Raw genomic sequence first — 18,799 nt, 5'->3', positions numbered from 1 at the left:
ACATGTTCTTTTTGCAACTGGATGCCGGTGCAGTGCAGTGCGGCACTCCGCTCTGGATTAGGCCCAAATGAATGGGCCTAGTTGGGAGGGAGTGTCTTCAGGTGGATGTCCGGCCGCCGAATCCGCCTGAAGACATTCGCTCCCAACTAGGCCCATTCATTTGGGCCTAATCCAGAGCGGAGTGCCACACTGCACCGGCATCCAGTTGCAGCTACCCATTTTTTTGGTCCGGAATCTGAGGCCGCCTCCTCGTCAAATTCCGGACCAAAAAACCCCATTCATAAGAGTGGCCTTCTGTATGCTAGTCTTAGGCTAAGTTCACACAGAGTTTTTTGTCAGGGTTTTGGCAGTAATCCGCCTCCAAACCCTGAACAAAAAAACGCCTCACCATTCAAAGTATACAAAACGCTTCTGAATCTTTACCGCTAGCGTTTTTTTCTGCTAGCAGCAAAAAAGAAGCAAGATGTCCATTCTTTTTGAAGCCGGGAGCGTTTTCCAGCTCAACGGCTTCAATGCAAGTTAATGTGAGCTGGTTTTTCCTGCTCGCGGATTTCTGAAGTGGAACCTGAAGCGTTTTTGGAACACCAAAGCGTATTTGATCAGGAAACGCCAGGCGTTTTTTTTTTTTAAACTAATTCATGACCACATCCCAAGAGAAAACGGATCAGGAAACTGCTCGAAAAATGCCTAAAAAAAAAAGCTTCAGGAAACGCTTCAAATGGCAAAAAACGCCTCAGGAAACGCTCACGCGTTTTACAGTCCGGTTTTGACAATGCCAAAACCCTAACCAAAAAACTCTGTGTGAACTTACCCTTATGTCTCTGGCTGGCACAAGGCGCCCCTGAAATTATTAGGAGGTTCCAGTCCTGTGCGCCAGAATTGAAATCAGGTATAATTCAATCCATCTTCGTGGTGTGCATTATAGCAAATCTGTCCAGCCAGGGTGTCCCTCACTTTTGTAAAAAATGAGTGACATGCAGAAGGAACAAGGAGGCGCATGAAAGGGCCATCATGTACCAAAGAAGTATCACAGCTACTGTACATAATAATAATAGCAGTTACACATGGAGGCCGATGACTTTAATGGGGTCTGTTGGATGTCTTTTTCTAGAGATTTTGCTGCTTTTTTTTGAGACATTGCCAGGAGTGGATTGAGCAGTAAGGTGAAGTATAGGATCTTCCTTTAAGAAATGGAAGGCCCATTTCTCTTTTTTTTTTTTTTTTTTTTTTTTTTAATGTAGATTGTGAGCCCCACATAGAGATCACAATGTACATTTTTTTTTCACTATCAGTATGTCTTTTGGAATATGGGATGGAAATCCATGCAAACACGGGGAGAACATACAAACTTCTTGCAGATGTTTTTTTTTTTCCCCCATGGTGGGATTTGAACACCAGGACTCCAGCGCTGCAAGGCTGCAGTGCTCACCACTGAGCCACCGTGTGGCCCCTCCCATCTCTCTTGTAGCCATTCCTGATCCAAAATCTGCAACAAAAAAAGCAGCTTTTCTGCAGTGTAGGGCCTGAGCCTTATTCTACTGTAGGTTCACACTGGTTTTCCGGTTTCCGTTCAAGGGGTCTGCTTGGGGACCCCCTGAACAGAAACCTAATCCATTTTAAAAAACAGTTACACGTGGAAACCCGCAGACCCCATAGATTATGATGGAGACCACTGGGGTTCCACCCAAAAAGGACGAAAAATGCAGAGAGAAAAGTGCTAGTGTGAATCCAGCCTTACATGGGTTAGTAAATTTCCTCCACTGTGTTTTAGAAGAAGCATGTGTCCACATCATTACATAGGTAACCGTAATATATATATATATATATATATATATATTTTAGAAGGACATTAAAAAAAAGATACTTCCAGTCAAGAAAACCACTCAGCGGGATGGAGAACAGACATCAGGTAATTTCGTTATCCTTAGAACAGACAAACGCAGACGCCATAATCTAATCTCCTTTCCGTGTCCTTTGTAAGACTGCTATGCCCAATGTCTGCCACATGCACTTTACAATATCATTGCCCAGATCACCTCACTTATTGGTTCAGAATTAGGCCTACACTAGTAAGAGATCTTAAAGAGCACTCCAGATTCTGCCGGATGACGTATGTGCTCCTTGGTACCCTGTCACCTGGACTATGGTACTGAAAGTGATACTACAGAGCAGGAGACATTGCCGGAAGGACTTTAAGAGGTTCTTTACAGGAAGAAGAGGTAAGTATGAAATTCCCTACACCTGAAGACAGTAGGGTGGTGATGAGGCCCCCTGGTTTAGGGGCCTAGTCCCAAGGGTGACCACTGTGACCCCTATAGATGTTTGTTCTGTCTTTGGCTGGAAGGCCCACAGTACAGTATATGACCCATTTTTGCCCCCACACAGTGTATGACCCAATTTGTTGCCCTCACGCAGTACATGGCCACCTTTTTTGGACCTCACAAGGTATATGGCCCCCTTTTTTGCCCTCACATAGTATATACAGTATATGTTACACACCTATCCACACTCCTGTCCAGTCCAGCCTCCATGTCCACTGCCACGGCACTGTAGCAGATGCTGAAGAACGCCGGGAAATTACGTCCTTCAGCGCCGTGACGTGGCAATGGAGGCTGGCCTGAGGAGCATGGATAGGTGAGTAAATTTGGCCGCTAACTTTTAGAATAATACAATAGATTGCAGAAGATTAAACAAGAATACTACCCCCAGTTCATGTCATGAAGAGCTGTCTGAGGTTTGGGTTTCTTCATTTTAGACAAGGCTCTTGATTTGGCCAATGGGCCTTGTATTTGACACCTGTGCTCTAGGTGATTTTTCAGTTAGAGGAGAAAAAAAGCCTACTGAAATCACTATGCAGAGGATGGGGCTGCTTCAGCGTTCCTAATACTTGAATAAGAGCAAAGATGTAAGCACTGCCTGTCCACTAGCGGCTTCCAGTACCTGGAGGCTGCTGCAATAGTTCATCTATGTTGGGTCTGGATGTCAGTCCTTGGTTCTAAGTCCTGAGAATAGGTCATCATTATGAAAACCCGGTTTGGGGACCTAAAAATGCCTTTAGGTCAGGGCTCCATGTCGTGATAACACAGCGTTTTACATTACCTGCAAAGCGCATGGGATTCTGGCTAATCCCATCCACACATTGCAGAAAAATTCTGCAGTGAAAATGCTGTGATCTCAAAAACACTAAAATTTTTGCAAATCACAGCATATCAATTATACCTAGGGAAAAGCTGGGGTTTTGCATATAGGTATAAAAGGCCATCTGTGGACTTTCTGTGAAAAACACTGCAAAATAAATGCCATGCATGTCTGCACGGTCTGTTGTTTGTTTGTTTTTTGTTTTGTTTTTGCAACGATTCACTGTGGGAAAAATGGTTTTGTTGTGGGAAAACCATTGTGGTTTTTGGAGTTAGTCAGGTGGGGATTGAAAAGAAAGATTTGAATAAGACCTTCCTGGGCTGGTGATGGTACTCCCTTTGATAGTCTATACATTACACCAGGACCCTAGCGCTGCAAGTCTGTAGTGCTAACCACTGAGCCACCCTGTGGCCCCTCCCATTTCTCTTGTAGCCATTCCTGGGTTTGGCTCTAAAAAGTACATCAAAATCTGCAACAATGTCATGATAAAAGTTTCTCCTGCCCGCTGTCACTATGCAAATGCCGGGAGGCAGCAGGGCCCGGACAGCAGGCAGCCCCTGCTTGGGTACAGTAGTAAAGGCAGCAATTGCTAGCTTTACTACTGTTAAAAGATGGACTGCTCGAGGGGGCAGCTCCTCTCCATCTTCAGGCAGCCCCTGCTTGGGTACAGTAGTAAAGGCAGCAATTGCTAGCTTTACTACTGTTAAAAGATGGACTGCTCGAGGGGGCAGCTCCTCTCCATCTTCAGGCAGCCCCCAGGACTGCAGTAAATAGGGCCCGTTACATGTTGGAGTTACACCAGCAGGTAACTGCCTATTTAAAAAAAATAAATAAATAAAAAAAAAAAAATCCGCAGCGGTAGCAGCTGTCGCCGGGCTCCCTAGAATCCTGGGCCCCGTGGCAGCTGCTACCACTGCTACCCCAGTAGTTACGCCCCTGGGGTGCTATAAAAATTCATAAGGCAATACAAAAGGTGGTCATTTGTATTGCATGTGGGCAAAAAAGGGTTTTGTTATTACTGGGGACAGAAAAGGGTATTATTAGATCACTATTTTAAAATGAGTTTTCTAGCCGTAAACTGATTTTTGATACTTGCAGCATCCCGGAGTGAGTTGCTATTTTTTTGTCTTTGTCCTTTGTACCTGCAGGTTGTCTTGGTATGTCCCATCTTATATGTTCTGTGTTACATGTAAATTGTTTTGCAACTTTCTCTGTAATTTCCCCCCTCTGCAGTTCAAATTTGTGCCTTGGTTCAGCCCTGGCCAATCACAGGGCATCGGGTGGGGTTGTGAAGAGACTCTAGTCTCCTGTGGCAGTTACAAAATCTCATTCTAGTGTCTGCAGTCTAGTGTGAGCAGCCAGTCTACACAAGTCATGCTGGTCTGTGCAGTGGGAGAACTCAGACAGGAGTCCATCAGACACCAGTTCAGCCCCTAGGAGGAATTCTTCTTGTCCCATGTTCATCTGGAGACAGCCCCTGAGACAGGGAGATAATTTGGTTCGTCTCTGAGAGATATCTGCCATCTGTGCCAGTAGGAGCAATAGAGGACCCTGACAGGAGTAATTTGTTTGAGTCTAGTTTCCAGGTACCCAGATCCCTATCAGGTTTCTTTGCCCCACTACAACCACTATCTACTGATGCTAGGAGTGGTATGAGAGGAGGAGTAGTGGAAGTGTATTTCTGCAGAGTCTGTGTTTTCCCTGGCCGTCCTATGACCAGGGCATTGGGAATTGAACTGTATCTGTAACCCATCTGCAAGCTGCTGGTCAAACTGTTGATGCTTTTAATAATGAGTTCATTTGTTTAACCTGCAACAATGGACTCCTGAGTTGTTGCCTGCATCACCATCAAGGGCCCTTCTGAACACCACCACACTGGCTCAGCTAGGAGAGGTCAGCGCCGCACCTTCCATGAGGCGACCTGAAGCGACTGCTTCAGGCGGTGCTATGTCAGGACCCCAGGGAGGGCAGCATTTTTGATTACCTAAGCTGGACTGGCTTATCACCGAGCGGTGGTTTGGGGAGGCCACTGGAGCAGCGCTGCTCCAGCAGCCTCCCCTCACGCTCAGGCAGAGAGCAGGTCCTCTCCGTGACTAAGCCCTGCCCGCTCCACCCCCTCCTGGGGGGGGGGGGGCTTTCTGTAGTTCGCCTCGGGCGGCAAAAGGGGAAGGTTCACCCCCCCACTTTTAGTTTCACCCAGGTACCCACTTTATCTAAAACCGGCCCTGGTTTTGTCACATACTGTCACTTTATCCTCACATCCTAATCCTACACACTTTCACTTCCACAAGTTGAGCAGGGATAAATCCCATCTCCTGACTACAGAACAACACATAACTATCTCTGAGCTGGTGGCTTACAGCCTAACTGATTGTACTAGCTCCGTCTCCTAGCTTCTCCTGACACTCTCTACTCCTACCTAGAATCTTCTAAACTCCAGCCTGAATCTGTTTCCATATATACTAAACCTGTGGGTGTAGATGTAGATGATGGTGTAATGATGGTAGCATTATTGGAAGTTCTAGCACTTCCTGAATAGGCGAGTCTTCAAGGTCATCTTGAAGCTTGTGATTGTGGGGGACAGTCTTATGTGTCATGGTAGTGAGTAGGTGGTTTTGGGAGGATTCGGAGATTATGCGTGGGTAGGTAGTGTGAGATTGGGTTAGAAATTGTGGATGATTTTATATGTCAGAGTTAACATTTTGAATTGATTTCTCCTTGGAGGTTCTTCCAAAGCAGTACTAGATGCAAAGGATGACAAATAGGAAGAAGAGTCATCCCCATTAGCAGACACAGCATCTGAGGCAAGTATAGAGTATGCTGCCTCGGCAAAAATACAAACACAGGAGACATCAAAGGAACACTAGTGACACACTGAGTACATCAGTTTTTAGTATCCCATAGGCTTCTATGAACGAGTCCGCTCAGCAAACACAGGACCTGCTCTATATTATGTGGCACAGACTCTTGGCCCACACACTGATCAGTGGAAGTCACAATTGTGTGCATGTGCCTATAGAAATTAATGGGTCAGTGTGCTATCTGGGGAAAAATACAGATGGCACACTGATCTTGCCCACAGTCATCTACAAGGGGCCTAAGAATGATGCCCAATGCGCCAGTCTTAATAAACTTCCCTTCATTGAGTGCCATCCAACAGAATATTGATGCAATTGAAGAGAACTGATTATAGTCCCTTCAATTATTGTTATGTTACTGTATTGAGGATTCTGGGTACACCATTGTGACTCAATAGGGGAGGGGGGATATGGTGGTTGATACCTGTATTTAACTGTAATACATTGTAACGATAGAAGCCATCCTCTTCATAGGAATCCCATGTGGGTGGAGACAGGGATTCCTCCTGTGTAATTATTTTTATATATGTAAGAGGAAATTACACCAATTTTTCTGCCACTACGACACTCCAGACCCTCCTCAGGAATGTATTTATTTTAGCAAAGACAATGCCTGTAAAGGAAGTTGAAAGTTTTTCATCAGCACAAGCCCAGAGGGTTGGCGATGAATCAAGTATGGGGTAATCGGGGAGAAAAGATTAGTAACTAGACAAATTCTTTCACTGTGATTCATCTTGCTGAATTTTTTGTAACCATTGGATAAAACTTACACTATGGAAAGTTTTATTAAGACAATAAAAAGCTGAACTTCCCCAGTGTCATGCTGGAAAACATTCCTCATTACAATCCAGTAACAGAGTGATGTGATGCCTGGGTGTAGTCAGTTCATATGGTTATTAATCATGTAACCCCTTTAAGGAAATTAATTTTATGACTTTAGTATTACTTATTTGTATAGTACAGTGTGCTCTATTATGGGACTTAGTTCCCAGGTCAGGAGCCTTATCGATTAGTAACAATTACAATGAGTCTTCAGTTCTAGAACACCCAGTTAGTCTGCTGGTAACATTATTTGAATATGCACGGTGTAACAACTTTCCCCTGTGGGGGCGCTGTAGGGAAAATAAACAGCATCCTACCAGGATCCCTCACAGATTACACCTGAAGTATGACTCATTGGGATCATGTTATTTATGGAGACAGTTCTAACTATAGGAAGTTATTGTACAAATGAACACCCCCTTTAAGATGTTTAGGTTTGTGAAATTGCTATAAATGTATTGAAGTTTCTTTGTCAGATCTAACTTATGGAAAAGTTGAAGCAGAGCCAATATGGCTGCCAATACAGCACCCATAGTGGTTATTAATTCATAACCAATGACCTCCAACCCATGACTTTCCATCTCAAAAAAACTTTCAGCATACCCATATAGCCTGTGCATATGCATTTTAGTATGCTATACATGTGGCAAACAAGAGATGTTATTGTAGAATCTCATCCTACTTTGCAAGATTTTGCAAAAGAGCAACTTTCGAATGGGTCTTGGGATCAAAAAGGGGCAGAGCAGATTTATTAAGACTTGCATGTCATAAAAGGGCATTTTCTGCAATCTTGCGAACATTTTCAGGGTGGAGTTTAAAAGGTCTCATAATTTGGGTGTTTTGCAGCAGTTTTCATTAGTTTTCTGTTCAGTCACTTAATGATAGCCAGAGGTTTTATATCCAGCTATTCTTCATGTGGAACAGAGGCCTCGATTTTCACAGGAAATTAAATATTGGGTAAGCTGGTCTGTGCCTGGGGCCCTATGAAATATTAACATGTGGATCTTAGAGGTAGCTTAATAAGTCAGACTCCACCCTAACAACCCCAGGTCAAAGAAGATTGAGAGGCAGCAAGGTATGAACCATGTTCTCCAACCAGTTCTGAAGAGTTCTACAAAATCTGGAGGATAAATACACAGAAATTTTAGGGTTCCAGCACTCACTGGTAAGCACATACATCCATACAATCTTCATTGGATTCAGCACACTAACTGTAGAAATCTGTATGCAATTAGTTCCCCCAAGTCTTGGATATGTGTGGCTAATATTCTATCATCTAAGGAGTTGTCTCACAAATGAACATTACCGTACTTTGTTAGATCAGTTTAAAAAAATTTATATATATATATATATATATATATATATATATATATATATATTTGTAACTGAAGAAATTGTTCCTGCGTCTAGGCACAGCTGTTAAATACTTTTTTTTATGGCGCCCCCTAGTGTTCTCTTGCTTCTGACACAGCATGTCCTTCTGAAGGCAGGTGGAGTGATACTACTTGTGCAAAAAAGCCAAATAAGAATCTTCAGCGCTGGGCACATTAGGTGGATGCTCAAAGCGGGGGCACCATAATAAGTATGTAACAAGACAATTTGGTCTGTCAGTTAGGCCACCACATGATTGTGTGATGTCAAAGACCGTGGTCAATCTAAATTGTCCATACGAACCCGACTTGGCATAGCTTCATATTTTTCTATTAAAAAGAAAATCTGTACTGTGTTTGTTTGATACTTTTAAAGAGGACCTTTCACCTCCTGGGGCACATGTGGTTTTATATACTGCTCGGCTTTCCCGTTCTGTGCCCCTGGTGAAGAGCTATCGGTGCCACTACCATAGCTCTTCATTGTCAGAAGGGCGTTTCTGACAGTCAGGAACGCCCTTCCTCACAGCAGCGTCTATTGCGCTGTACTGTGAGAGCGGTGAGGAACGTCTCCCTCCCCTCCTGGTAGTACTCGTTCATAGACTAGTACTGGGGAGGCGTTAATCACCGCTCAGAGTAAATCGCTGGGCGGTAAGCAACGCCCCCCTCTCCAAGTACAGCGCTATAGACACTACTGTAAGGAAGGACGTTCCTTACTGACAAACACCCTTCTGACAGTAAAGAGGTATGGTACTGGCACCAATAGCTCTTCACCCGGGGCACAGAACATGAAAGCCTTTTTAGCGGTGTATTACACCGCATGTGCCCCAGGTGGTGAAAGGTTCTCTTTAATCCATGTTTATAGATTTGTCCCTAAAAGTGCTTTGACATTACCATTTCCGCTGACCTCCCCCCTTGAAATAAAAGCACAAACACACCGCAGTGTTACAAAACCTTGTATTAATCATCTCCCTTCACTTCCAATAGAATGCTGATATGAAATATAGCAGTGATCTGTAATAACATGGGAGGAAACGAGTAATAAATACATTGTAGCAAGTTGAAATAACATGGGCATTTTCACCGTTCACAACATCTGAAAACTGTACACTAGCAAAGAACAGCATTTTTTTTTTCCAAACATCTCATTTTTTTTTCTTCTTATATCTTGTAAGATTAAATACATGTAACAAACGTGCTAATTTCATAAAAGACAAAACGTTTAAAAAATATGCATTGCATGGCAACATTTAACTAGCCAAAAATATTTTTGTGCACTAATTTTATACAGGCAGGAGGGGCGGGGGGTTTGAGACAAAAAACAAACAAAAAAAAGCTTGCATGCATTTACAACAGAGGTATGCCTGGATTTAGCATGCAAAAATATATATTTTATTTTTTTAATTTTTTTTTTTTTTTTATGAGGAGGCTTAGAATATACATAAATACACACAATTTATATTAATACGGGAGGAAGAATTCTGCTCAATACTATTAACAATCCTATTTTTCTCTTTATTCCTCCCAGAGGAATTTACACATACATCCGTTAACCTGCAGGCTGTCCGGAGAGGCCGCTAATGCAACGCCATGCGGGCCTTTCAGGCAACCAAAGGGTTACGTAAAGAAATACAAAAAAATAAAACTCACTTTGCAATCTGTAATGATTTATATAAAATTAACTTTAGTGTTACTACAGCTGTGTGCAAATTTATAATTTTTGCATGATTATACGTAGGCACATTCAAAGGAAAAGCCTTAGTTGGGTTCACCGCAGCATGATTATCACACTAGCGAACGCTGCCGCTGTCCTCCATGTTGGCAGAGCTTGTAGACGGATGCTCTTCTGTAGCACACAAGCAAATAAGGCTGCACTTGGTCAGTGCCACAAGGCCGCTGAAGGTCAGGAGGCCATAGCCTATTTTGATGCCAGCTCTGCTGGCTATATTGGCAATTTCATATTTTCCAGAGCGCTGGCTGCCATTATACATAAGTGTTGGCAGTCACTTTACGCCTTGTATTAGTGGCACTGAAGCCTATAATTTTGTTAGGCACCAGTGCCTCACAAATAAACATCAATAGGCCTGACCCACACAATGATCACCTCTTCTCTGTGCAGAAAAGGTTTGCTCTTGAACCTCACTCCAGATCCAGTCATGTTCTACAGACTTGCACCAAAGGTAGTCAAATTTTGAGTGTTTCCAGAGCACCCTCTAAGGGCATTTAGGATGTGCAAAAACCATTGGTCACTGAACTTGTACTTTCTGAATAACTGCAGGTCTACAGATTAAGGTACCTTGACAATCAAAGATTGCAATGACGGATTACAGGGGTAGGTGTTATATAGTGAGTGCACAATGCAGCCTTTACACCATTCAAGGCCCGACAAAGACACTTTTGAGAACACCAAGATTACTCACTCTCTATTCTGGAATGAAATGTTATGTATATATTTGTATATAGACAGCTCTAGACAGCTATTTGGTATGGATAATGGAACCAAAGCACTTTCTGAATTCCTTCCCAGGACTAAGGAAATAATAAAAATAAAATTAAGAGGCATTTTAAGGCACACTAACCCCATGGTTATAGCTTCCCCATCAAAAGTCTCCTAAATAGTTCTCTCTCAATATATTGATTATATATGTATAAAATAAAAAGTCAAAGATAAACTGTATTTACGCATAGGCTAAACTCACACAGGGCTATTGCCATTGACTTTACCATAACATAAAAATTGTGTATCTGATCACTCCCTGCTGGCATGTATGTGAATAGGTTGAAGACTGGTCTTTTCAGAAAGGTTACAATATATGATAACACTTTGAGGTTAGTGGCCCACATATATTATATATATATATATCCGTGTAGAGGAGGAGTACTGGAGGAGTAAATTTATATGGTAGGGGGTTCACCAAGGATTAAACACTGAAGACCTACCCACCAATGTCTAATCTGTGTGAACGCTGCATACATACACTTGGCAGTCGTGACTAGCCATGTAACCAGGTTTTTTCCCCATAATTCCCTCATCACTCAATTTTTTTTTACAAAGTTTTAATATTTGTGGTCATAGCCTATTGAATAGGATACTGGAGCCTTCCCAAGCAGCAGCTTCTAAGATAGCACTGAAATGAGTAGTAAAATTCCTTGGCATTCTGGTTTGGCTTAAATATATTGTTCTACAACATATTCAGAGACCTACATAAAGTAAACTAGTTGTGTAAAAAAAAATCTCACAATAATCACAACAATACACAGTGGAAGAACAGCAAAGTTTAACAAAAAATACCACCAATGCTGTGAAGGCCACTAGGGGGCAGTTATTTTAATTCCTGCAGGTAATTTATTCCCTAGCAGCCAAGGTATAATACTATTAGAACAATACTGTAGTGTATATATAGCACTTGTGTAGTCAGCTTTGCATTAAGAGAAAAAAAAAAACTAAACAAAAAAAACAGTGCATTTGCCTCGAGACCCTTTACAAAACACATGAAGTCAAAAATGCTGAGCCGGACAACAATAGAAGCAGCAACATCTAAAAAATTTTTTGGTACATCTGAGAACACTTTTCTTTGTTTTATAAACCACTATGGATAAAAAGCACCAGAGATAAGGCAAAACATTTCCTATAAGGTATCTAAAAATAGCCAGCAGAGATGAATATACCACTATGCACAGCTAAGCTTGGTTTTTTTTTTTTTTTCTTTTAAACCAGTTACAAAAAAATAAATAAAAAAAAAATAAAAAAAATTATAATCCTTGATAGGGACAAGAAAGAAAGGCACTGCCACTTTAAATAGAACTCTAAAGCCTCCAGAACACTTACATTATAAATAAGTCACAACTTTTTTTGTCTTTGTAAACCTGCAGTCAATACAGGACCTCTGGGAACGAAAATATAATCACCATTTCGCTACTAGCAAAATGAATAGATCAGAAATGACATGTGTATTGTAGTAATATAGATATAGATATATATAATTTTTATATATATTTTTGTTAACACTGACCAGAGGGAAAAAAAACCCCACAAACATATCTACAAAAAATATTCATAGATTTTATATTTAAGAAAAACAAAACAACTATATGGTAAGTTAATATGGTTACCAGCCATAGGAAAATATGTGAGAACAAAAAATTGTTGCTGTTCAAGAATAGGAAAACATTGCAGCTTTCTTTTAAAAACAGTGCCACACCTGTCCACAGGTTCTGTGTGGTATTACGGCTCAAGTCAATTAATCTCAATAAAGCCAAGATGTAATGCCAGGCACAACCCAAAGACATGTTCCTTGTAAGTTCCAGAAAGATAAACAGCTATGCTTTTAATTTCTGGACAACCTATTTAAGGCTGAAGCCCCACGTTGCGGAAACGCATCTTTTTAGTTGCAGATTTTTTTTATTTTTTTTTTTATTAAGCAAAAGCCAGGAGTGGGTTGAGCAGAAGGTAGAGTTATAACAGCTTCATACAAGTTTCCCATTCCTTTGGTAGCCACTCCTAGGTTTGGCTGAAAAAAAAAACAAAAACACAAAATCTGCAACAAAAGAAGATGAGTTTCCGCAAAGTGGGACCTCAGCCTAAGTAACATTGCTATGATCCCTGACCCCATGCTGGTCACAAACAGGAAGGGCAACAACACATGAGAACTATATTCCCATTAGAGGATCTCAGAGAAGGTTAAACACTGTTCTTCTGACCTTTCTCTATGTAGCAGAAATACCTGAATTTGGCCCAATATTCCTCTTGCAAAATCCATGCTGATGAGAGTTTTTGGGGATTGAAAATCTGAAACAAAAATAGCTGCAATTCCACAACGTGGGGCCTCAACCTTAAAGGGGTAGACATCTCTGATGCAAGGCTGGCTCTAGGTATGTGACCCTTGAATGACTCAATTTACCCTACTCTTGGTTGGACAAGGTAGGACCAGGTTTAATAAAAATAAACACAGGCCCACCAGTCCTAACATATGTACAGTCAGAACAGGAACACAGGCAATGTCCTACATAAATTGGATGTACACCAAAATCAATACAATTGTGTAAACCTAGGCATTCATAAGAAAAGCCCCGCTCACTTTTTTCTTTGGGGGAGGAGGGTTACTTTGCTTTAACGATTCATCGGGTTGCCTATTTATGTATAATCCGTGGTTCCTACAAATTTAATTTTAACTAAAACTGACGGATATAATATGGATGGATCAAAGTCAGATGGGAAAAAAGGTATCAATGAGAAAGGACACAGCAAACTCTTGGGCACCAGACATCAAACATGGCAAAATGTTCTCCTAAATTAAAGCCCTACTAGTTGGAAATCTGTCTTAAATCTGGAGCGTAAAGGGGTAAAAAACAAAGCAAACCCACTATAATAAAGGCCCCATAGCACAGGTAAATTACCTATGAGTACAGGAGAGGAGGTAGGGGGCAGTGCGACCTAAGGATCAGAAGCTGGTTCCAGTCACGTGACCTGGGGGTCAGAGGCAAGCTTGAACCCTTGGGTCCATCATGAAGAACCTGACGGATACTGCAAAGAAAGTTTTAGTCCCCAGACAACCCCCGTTAAACTAACTTCATTGGTCAGCATAAACAGGTCAAATACGTGGAAAACAAAAAGTGTTGCATAGCAAGGCATCACATACAATATTCAAAAGGAGACCACCATATCCTAACCAAATTTACCTAAAAACTGTAGCCTCAGACTACACAGTCCCCTTAAAAAAACAAAACACTGTGCACCAGAAACAACTTGCTCTACGACAGAAAGGACCTATATAGAAGCGGTCACCACCCCCATTCCTTTGCTTTAACCAAAGCATTAGGAGTCTAATATGGTCTAAATGGGAAGCAGACCTTTAAAAAAAAAAATTAAAAATTAAAATTCTACTGTAGCCACACCATTCTGTAATCTCTGAGATAACGGGTCAAATCTAGGAAATATGCAATTGATTTATAAAAAACAAAAAACTCCCAATTGCTCACATGGACACGTAACCTGTTACTTGCCATATTTTATTTTTCATAGCTTTTAATATTCTAAGTATATTTAGTTCTAAATCTTTTGTGAGAATGGTTTTCCTCCTATTCTTTTTTTCTAATAGGATCCAGTCCCAATTTTTGTCCAAACAAAATGAAAATTAAAACACAGACTCAAAATAGGGCCAACTAGAAATCTGCATCCTTTAGTTTCTGCGATTTCTGTCAGCCAGGTCTCATGAACAGGCAATGGAATAGCAGCCGCATCATTTCCTAGAGAGTCAGAAGCCGCTGATTTTGAGATAATGTGCTGAACTTTTTGACTAGAGAAAATTAAAAAACAGCGGACCCATATACCTTCTGATCAATGTATTGGCAGGAGTCCGACACATTACGTATCAGTGCAGTATGAATCCATAAGAAAACGCCCATAGCTATGGGCCCATGGTGCGCCATCTTGGGCCTTCAATTTCAAGGCTTCTTTCCTCATCAATGCAATGTAAATTGGTGAGAAAAATGCATGCCATTACAAGCACTGGTTGTTTGAGGAGAATATGGTGCCTCACAGAAGCACCATATGATTACATACAGGTCCATGGTGTCGACCTATAGCTACCAGTTATTTATCCATTGAAATGGGTAATGACCATTTGTTCCAATATCCTTACCACATTTCCACAGCATCAATGTAATGCTCAATACAGAGACTTCTAATATTGTATGTTTTCAGAGGGAAGGGACCACCATGGTCTGTGGATTTTCTTACACATCACTACCTTATTAGCAGGTCTACTGCAGCAAATGTTGCCAATTCTTTTTTCTTTAGAGTACGTACTTTGTACTATGTTTTGCCTCTGGCAAATATATGTAGAAAGCTCCATAAGCAGCACTAAAGTTCCATCAGCAGCAAATCTTTTACACTACTAACACCTGTATATTGCAATATTCATTGTTGCCTATGCACGCCTCCAAAACTATACACCTCCTAGAGTGGCAGTGGATGGGAATGCCCAGCAACAAGTCTTTTTGGAGACAAAAGACTAAAAAAACAAAAACAAACCTATAACAACCCCAAAACTTCTTCACTTTTCCCTCATCACTTTCCATTCACATTCCATGACTTTCAATAAACATCTTAAGAACGCCCCATGTTTTAACCCTTGCGATAATGATTGGCACTGTAAAGTTGCTCATAGCTAGAGCTTGGCCAATTTTGAGACTCTCTCAAGTTAGGTCTAGTTCACATTTGCGTTCAGTAATCAGTTTGGGTAGTTCGCATGGGACCCCCCTCCTTCCCCGAATGGAGTACCGAACACATTGACAAGCGATGAGCAGTGAAAGCACACGGACCCCATAGACTATAATGGGGTCCGTGTGTTTTCCACATGGTCTCTGCACGAGTCATGCAGACAGGAAAGTAGATTGTGAAGTACTTTTCTGTCTGCATGGTCCGTGTGGAAAGCACACGGACCCCATTATAGTCTATAGGTCCATGTGCTTTCACTGCTCACCGCTTGCCAATGGGTTCGGTATTCCGATCAGGGAGGAGGTCCCCATACGGACTCCCCGAACGGATTACTGAATACAGATGTGAGCCGGGCCTTACCAAAAAATGCCTAATTTCTTTAGATATTATACATTATTTGGATGAATGATTCAGACGTCAGACCAATTTGTCCTCCGCTGAATAACCTGTTGTACCACATTGGGTAGACTTTCTGTAATATCTATGGGGAGCTTTGTAAAGGTCTGGCTGAATAGCACAGGGGATCCTTAAAACCAAGAGGTCAGAATCAAAACTCCTTGAGGACACTTTCTATTTCCATAAGAACATTTTGGCTCTTACATAATGCAAACCGGTTGCTATTAAATGGGGAAGGAAAAAAAGCTAAAATAAAATCCACAACATTTAAGATACAGAAGGCATACCTGAAGAAACTATGTACCCTTAATAATTATTTTTATGTAAACATGAGTTTTGTTTTCTTTTTGTAGCTAAGGGGGAAAACAAATTCCAAATACTGTAAATGTATTGATAAAAATGTAACACCGAGCAATAACCTCCCCTTTCTTCTATCATTTGGTCACATGTACAAACCCCTGACAAAGGGGCCAGACATGTATTGTCCAGTGGCAGCAAATCTTCATGCTGATCACATTTCGCGAGTTTCCCGCTCAGAACACGAAGCTTTTCATTCAGGAAACCGATCACACGTAAAAAGTTAGAATTTTTTTTTTTGTCTTCAGAAAGTAACAAAATAACCATTTTTCTCCTTGCAAGCTCAGCTTATGCTTCCATCCCTCAGTCTTCCATTCTTTATACAATGAGATAAAAATAAAAAAAGGCAAAAATGTGTTTGGCGCATCTAGGGAAGAAGAGAGTCAGCAAATCCCAACACTGGACCAGCAGTTCCGTGTGCTACGCCCAGCGCTGCCACGAAGTACCATTTCGCATTAGATAGTGGATGTTTTGTCTACGCCATCTGCAGAGAAACAAAAAATGTATTGAGGGGATTGAAGGGTGAATGACAATTCTCATTAACCTCATCATTACCATAGTGTATTTGGCAGATAAGTAGACAAACAAAAAAAACAAAACTTCATATAGCAGCACATGCATGCAGTCCTCTGTACTGCGGTTTATAGCAGTTATAAAGAAGAAAAATCTGCAACTCCATAGACATCAAGGAAATGCAAAGTCACCTGTAGCCTGCACTGGCAGGGAAGGAGGTAGAGTCCCTAATATTTACAAGGTCATGAAGGCCCCCCCAGGGCATGTGCCTCCTGTATTCTCCCCACCATCCACATATAGGCAGATAATCATACAACCATAAATCAGTCGAACTTTCTTTTAATGAGAAAATGGAAATTGAAGGTCATTGTTAATAGGTTTCTAGACTATGGAAAGTCTGAGATAAAAAATACTTCTGATCCACAACGGTTTTTTTGTATTTTTTTTACATCACTAATAGAGATAGGGATTTTAGTCTTTGCTCCTTATATCAATCCCTCGATCTGCCTAAGATACGCTCACCACTAACTGCAGGAAACTATAGGACATGCAGTTGATCTCAGTCTGGAAACTGCTCAAGATTCACAAAATAACTCCTCAGCAATGGCAGGAACTTGGGCACGTCTCCCTCCTGCAGCTCCAGCCCCGCACAGTCACATAGTGTACAGACATGTTGTTTTGCTGTTACACCAGATTCTGCTTTGCAATAACCTCACATACCTCAGCCCACCGCAAAACTGACTTTGGCAGCTGCAGACTGACATTCTATCATAGGACTGCCTGAACCTGAGCTTTCCTGCTGCAGGACTCCAAACAGCAGACTCCTCTGTAGTCTAAGTGGTGATTTCATTGGACAGATTTACAAAGCAAAGCCAGAAAATAGACATTTTGTACATGTATTACGTCTCTCAGACATTCCACTTCCAGGCTGTCTCCTCCCTGGGTATTTTTAGCTGAGCTATATTTGAAATGCTTACCACTCAGAGCATGCTCAGTCATACTTAGACACAGCGATTCCAGCCGGTTATTGATATCTGGCTCTGTTGCTGGTACCTGAAAATCTGGGAAGGAGAATTTGGTGTTAAACATAAATAAATAGAATTAAAAATGCAAAGACTATTACAACCAGTCAGATTCTGTCACATGATTGGACCCTCGTGGACGAGGAATTAGTTATTACAAGCTTGTACCACTGATCTCTAAAAATAAAACCAAACAGGTGCATTATTAAATCATTAAGGCAAGGGCATTAAAGGTGGGGAATATAGATGCAGCAGAGCTGAACTTGTCATTCAACTCAATAGTAGAAAATAGCAAGTGGTTTTTCCCAGTTTCTAATTTTATAAATTTGATATCAATAGAATATTGTGAATAGGTCAAAATCCCCATTAGGCTGTTAAGAGTGGCCAAAAGCACACATCAAGCCTGGTGACTGTATAAACCTATTAGACACATTTAGGAAGGCTGCACAATACTTTTTGTTGTTTATGTTATTGTATTGTATTGTATTATGTTTGTGTTATTGTATTTTTAAATATTTTTAGTATTTGGCAGCGTTCACACTACCGTCAGTGTCCGACAGCTAGTGTCCGCTGCTAATGTCCGTTCAAAATCTTGAGCGGACATTAGCTGTGTCCGTGACATTTTGCATTGATTTAAATGGACATCGGGTGCGTTCTTTTACAGTCTGTGTCTGTCCTTAACTGAACGTTCCCAAAGATGTCCGACTTTTCAAGCGGACAGCAAAAACCTACAAGTCGGGTTTTGTTGTCTGCTTGAGAATTCGGAGATCTTAAGGAACGGACAGTTAAAGGGGTTGTCCCATCACAAGGATCCTATCTATAATGCTTGTTAATGTGAACGTAAGACTTTTCCTAAATACATTGCTTCAGCAAAACTGCTTTGTTTGTCCACTATATCACTTTATTCATTTTTTTTGTGGCCACAGCCCTGACCTAGCTGCTCATGAGTCAAGTGATGTATCAGCCTGCTCTCAGGGGAGGAGGGGCTAAGTGCACAGGAGCGAGCCTGGAGGGGGGGAGGGGGGTAGTTTACCCTTTGGGGGAAGGGGCCGCCAATGCAGGGTTAGACGCCGGCACAGGTGAAGCCAGCAACATCGCTATGCTTCT

At 41.5% G+C, this 18,799-nt stretch overlaps 1 protein-coding gene across 2 annotated transcripts in view; it reads right to left on the bottom strand.

Moving 5' to 3' along the window:
* Positions 1-9,128: 9,128 nt before the first annotated feature.
* Positions 9,129-18,799, bottom strand: part of SAMD4A (sterile alpha motif domain containing 4A) — a 71,755-nt gene continuing 62,084 nt past the window's right edge. For both annotated transcript variants that reach the window (XM_075282524.1, XM_075282525.1), the window contains 2 exons: positions 17,648-17,731; positions 9,129-16,641 (listed from right to left, as the gene is read on the bottom strand). In XM_075282524.1, the coding sequence (XP_075138625.1) occupies positions 16,613-16,641; positions 17,648-17,731 (113 nt within the window). In that variant the 3' untranslated portion in view covers positions 9,129-16,612. The remainder of the gene's footprint in view (positions 16,642-17,647; positions 17,732-18,799) is intronic.

Source organism: Leptodactylus fuscus, chromosome 7 (genome assembly GCF_031893055.1).
Source record: "Leptodactylus fuscus isolate aLepFus1 chromosome 7, aLepFus1.hap2, whole genome shotgun sequence".
NCBI classification, from domain to species: Eukaryota; Metazoa; Chordata; class Amphibia; order Anura; family Leptodactylidae; genus Leptodactylus; species Leptodactylus fuscus.
Note: the sequence above shows the minus strand (reverse complement) of the source record. Positions and strands in the feature narration are given on the sequence as shown.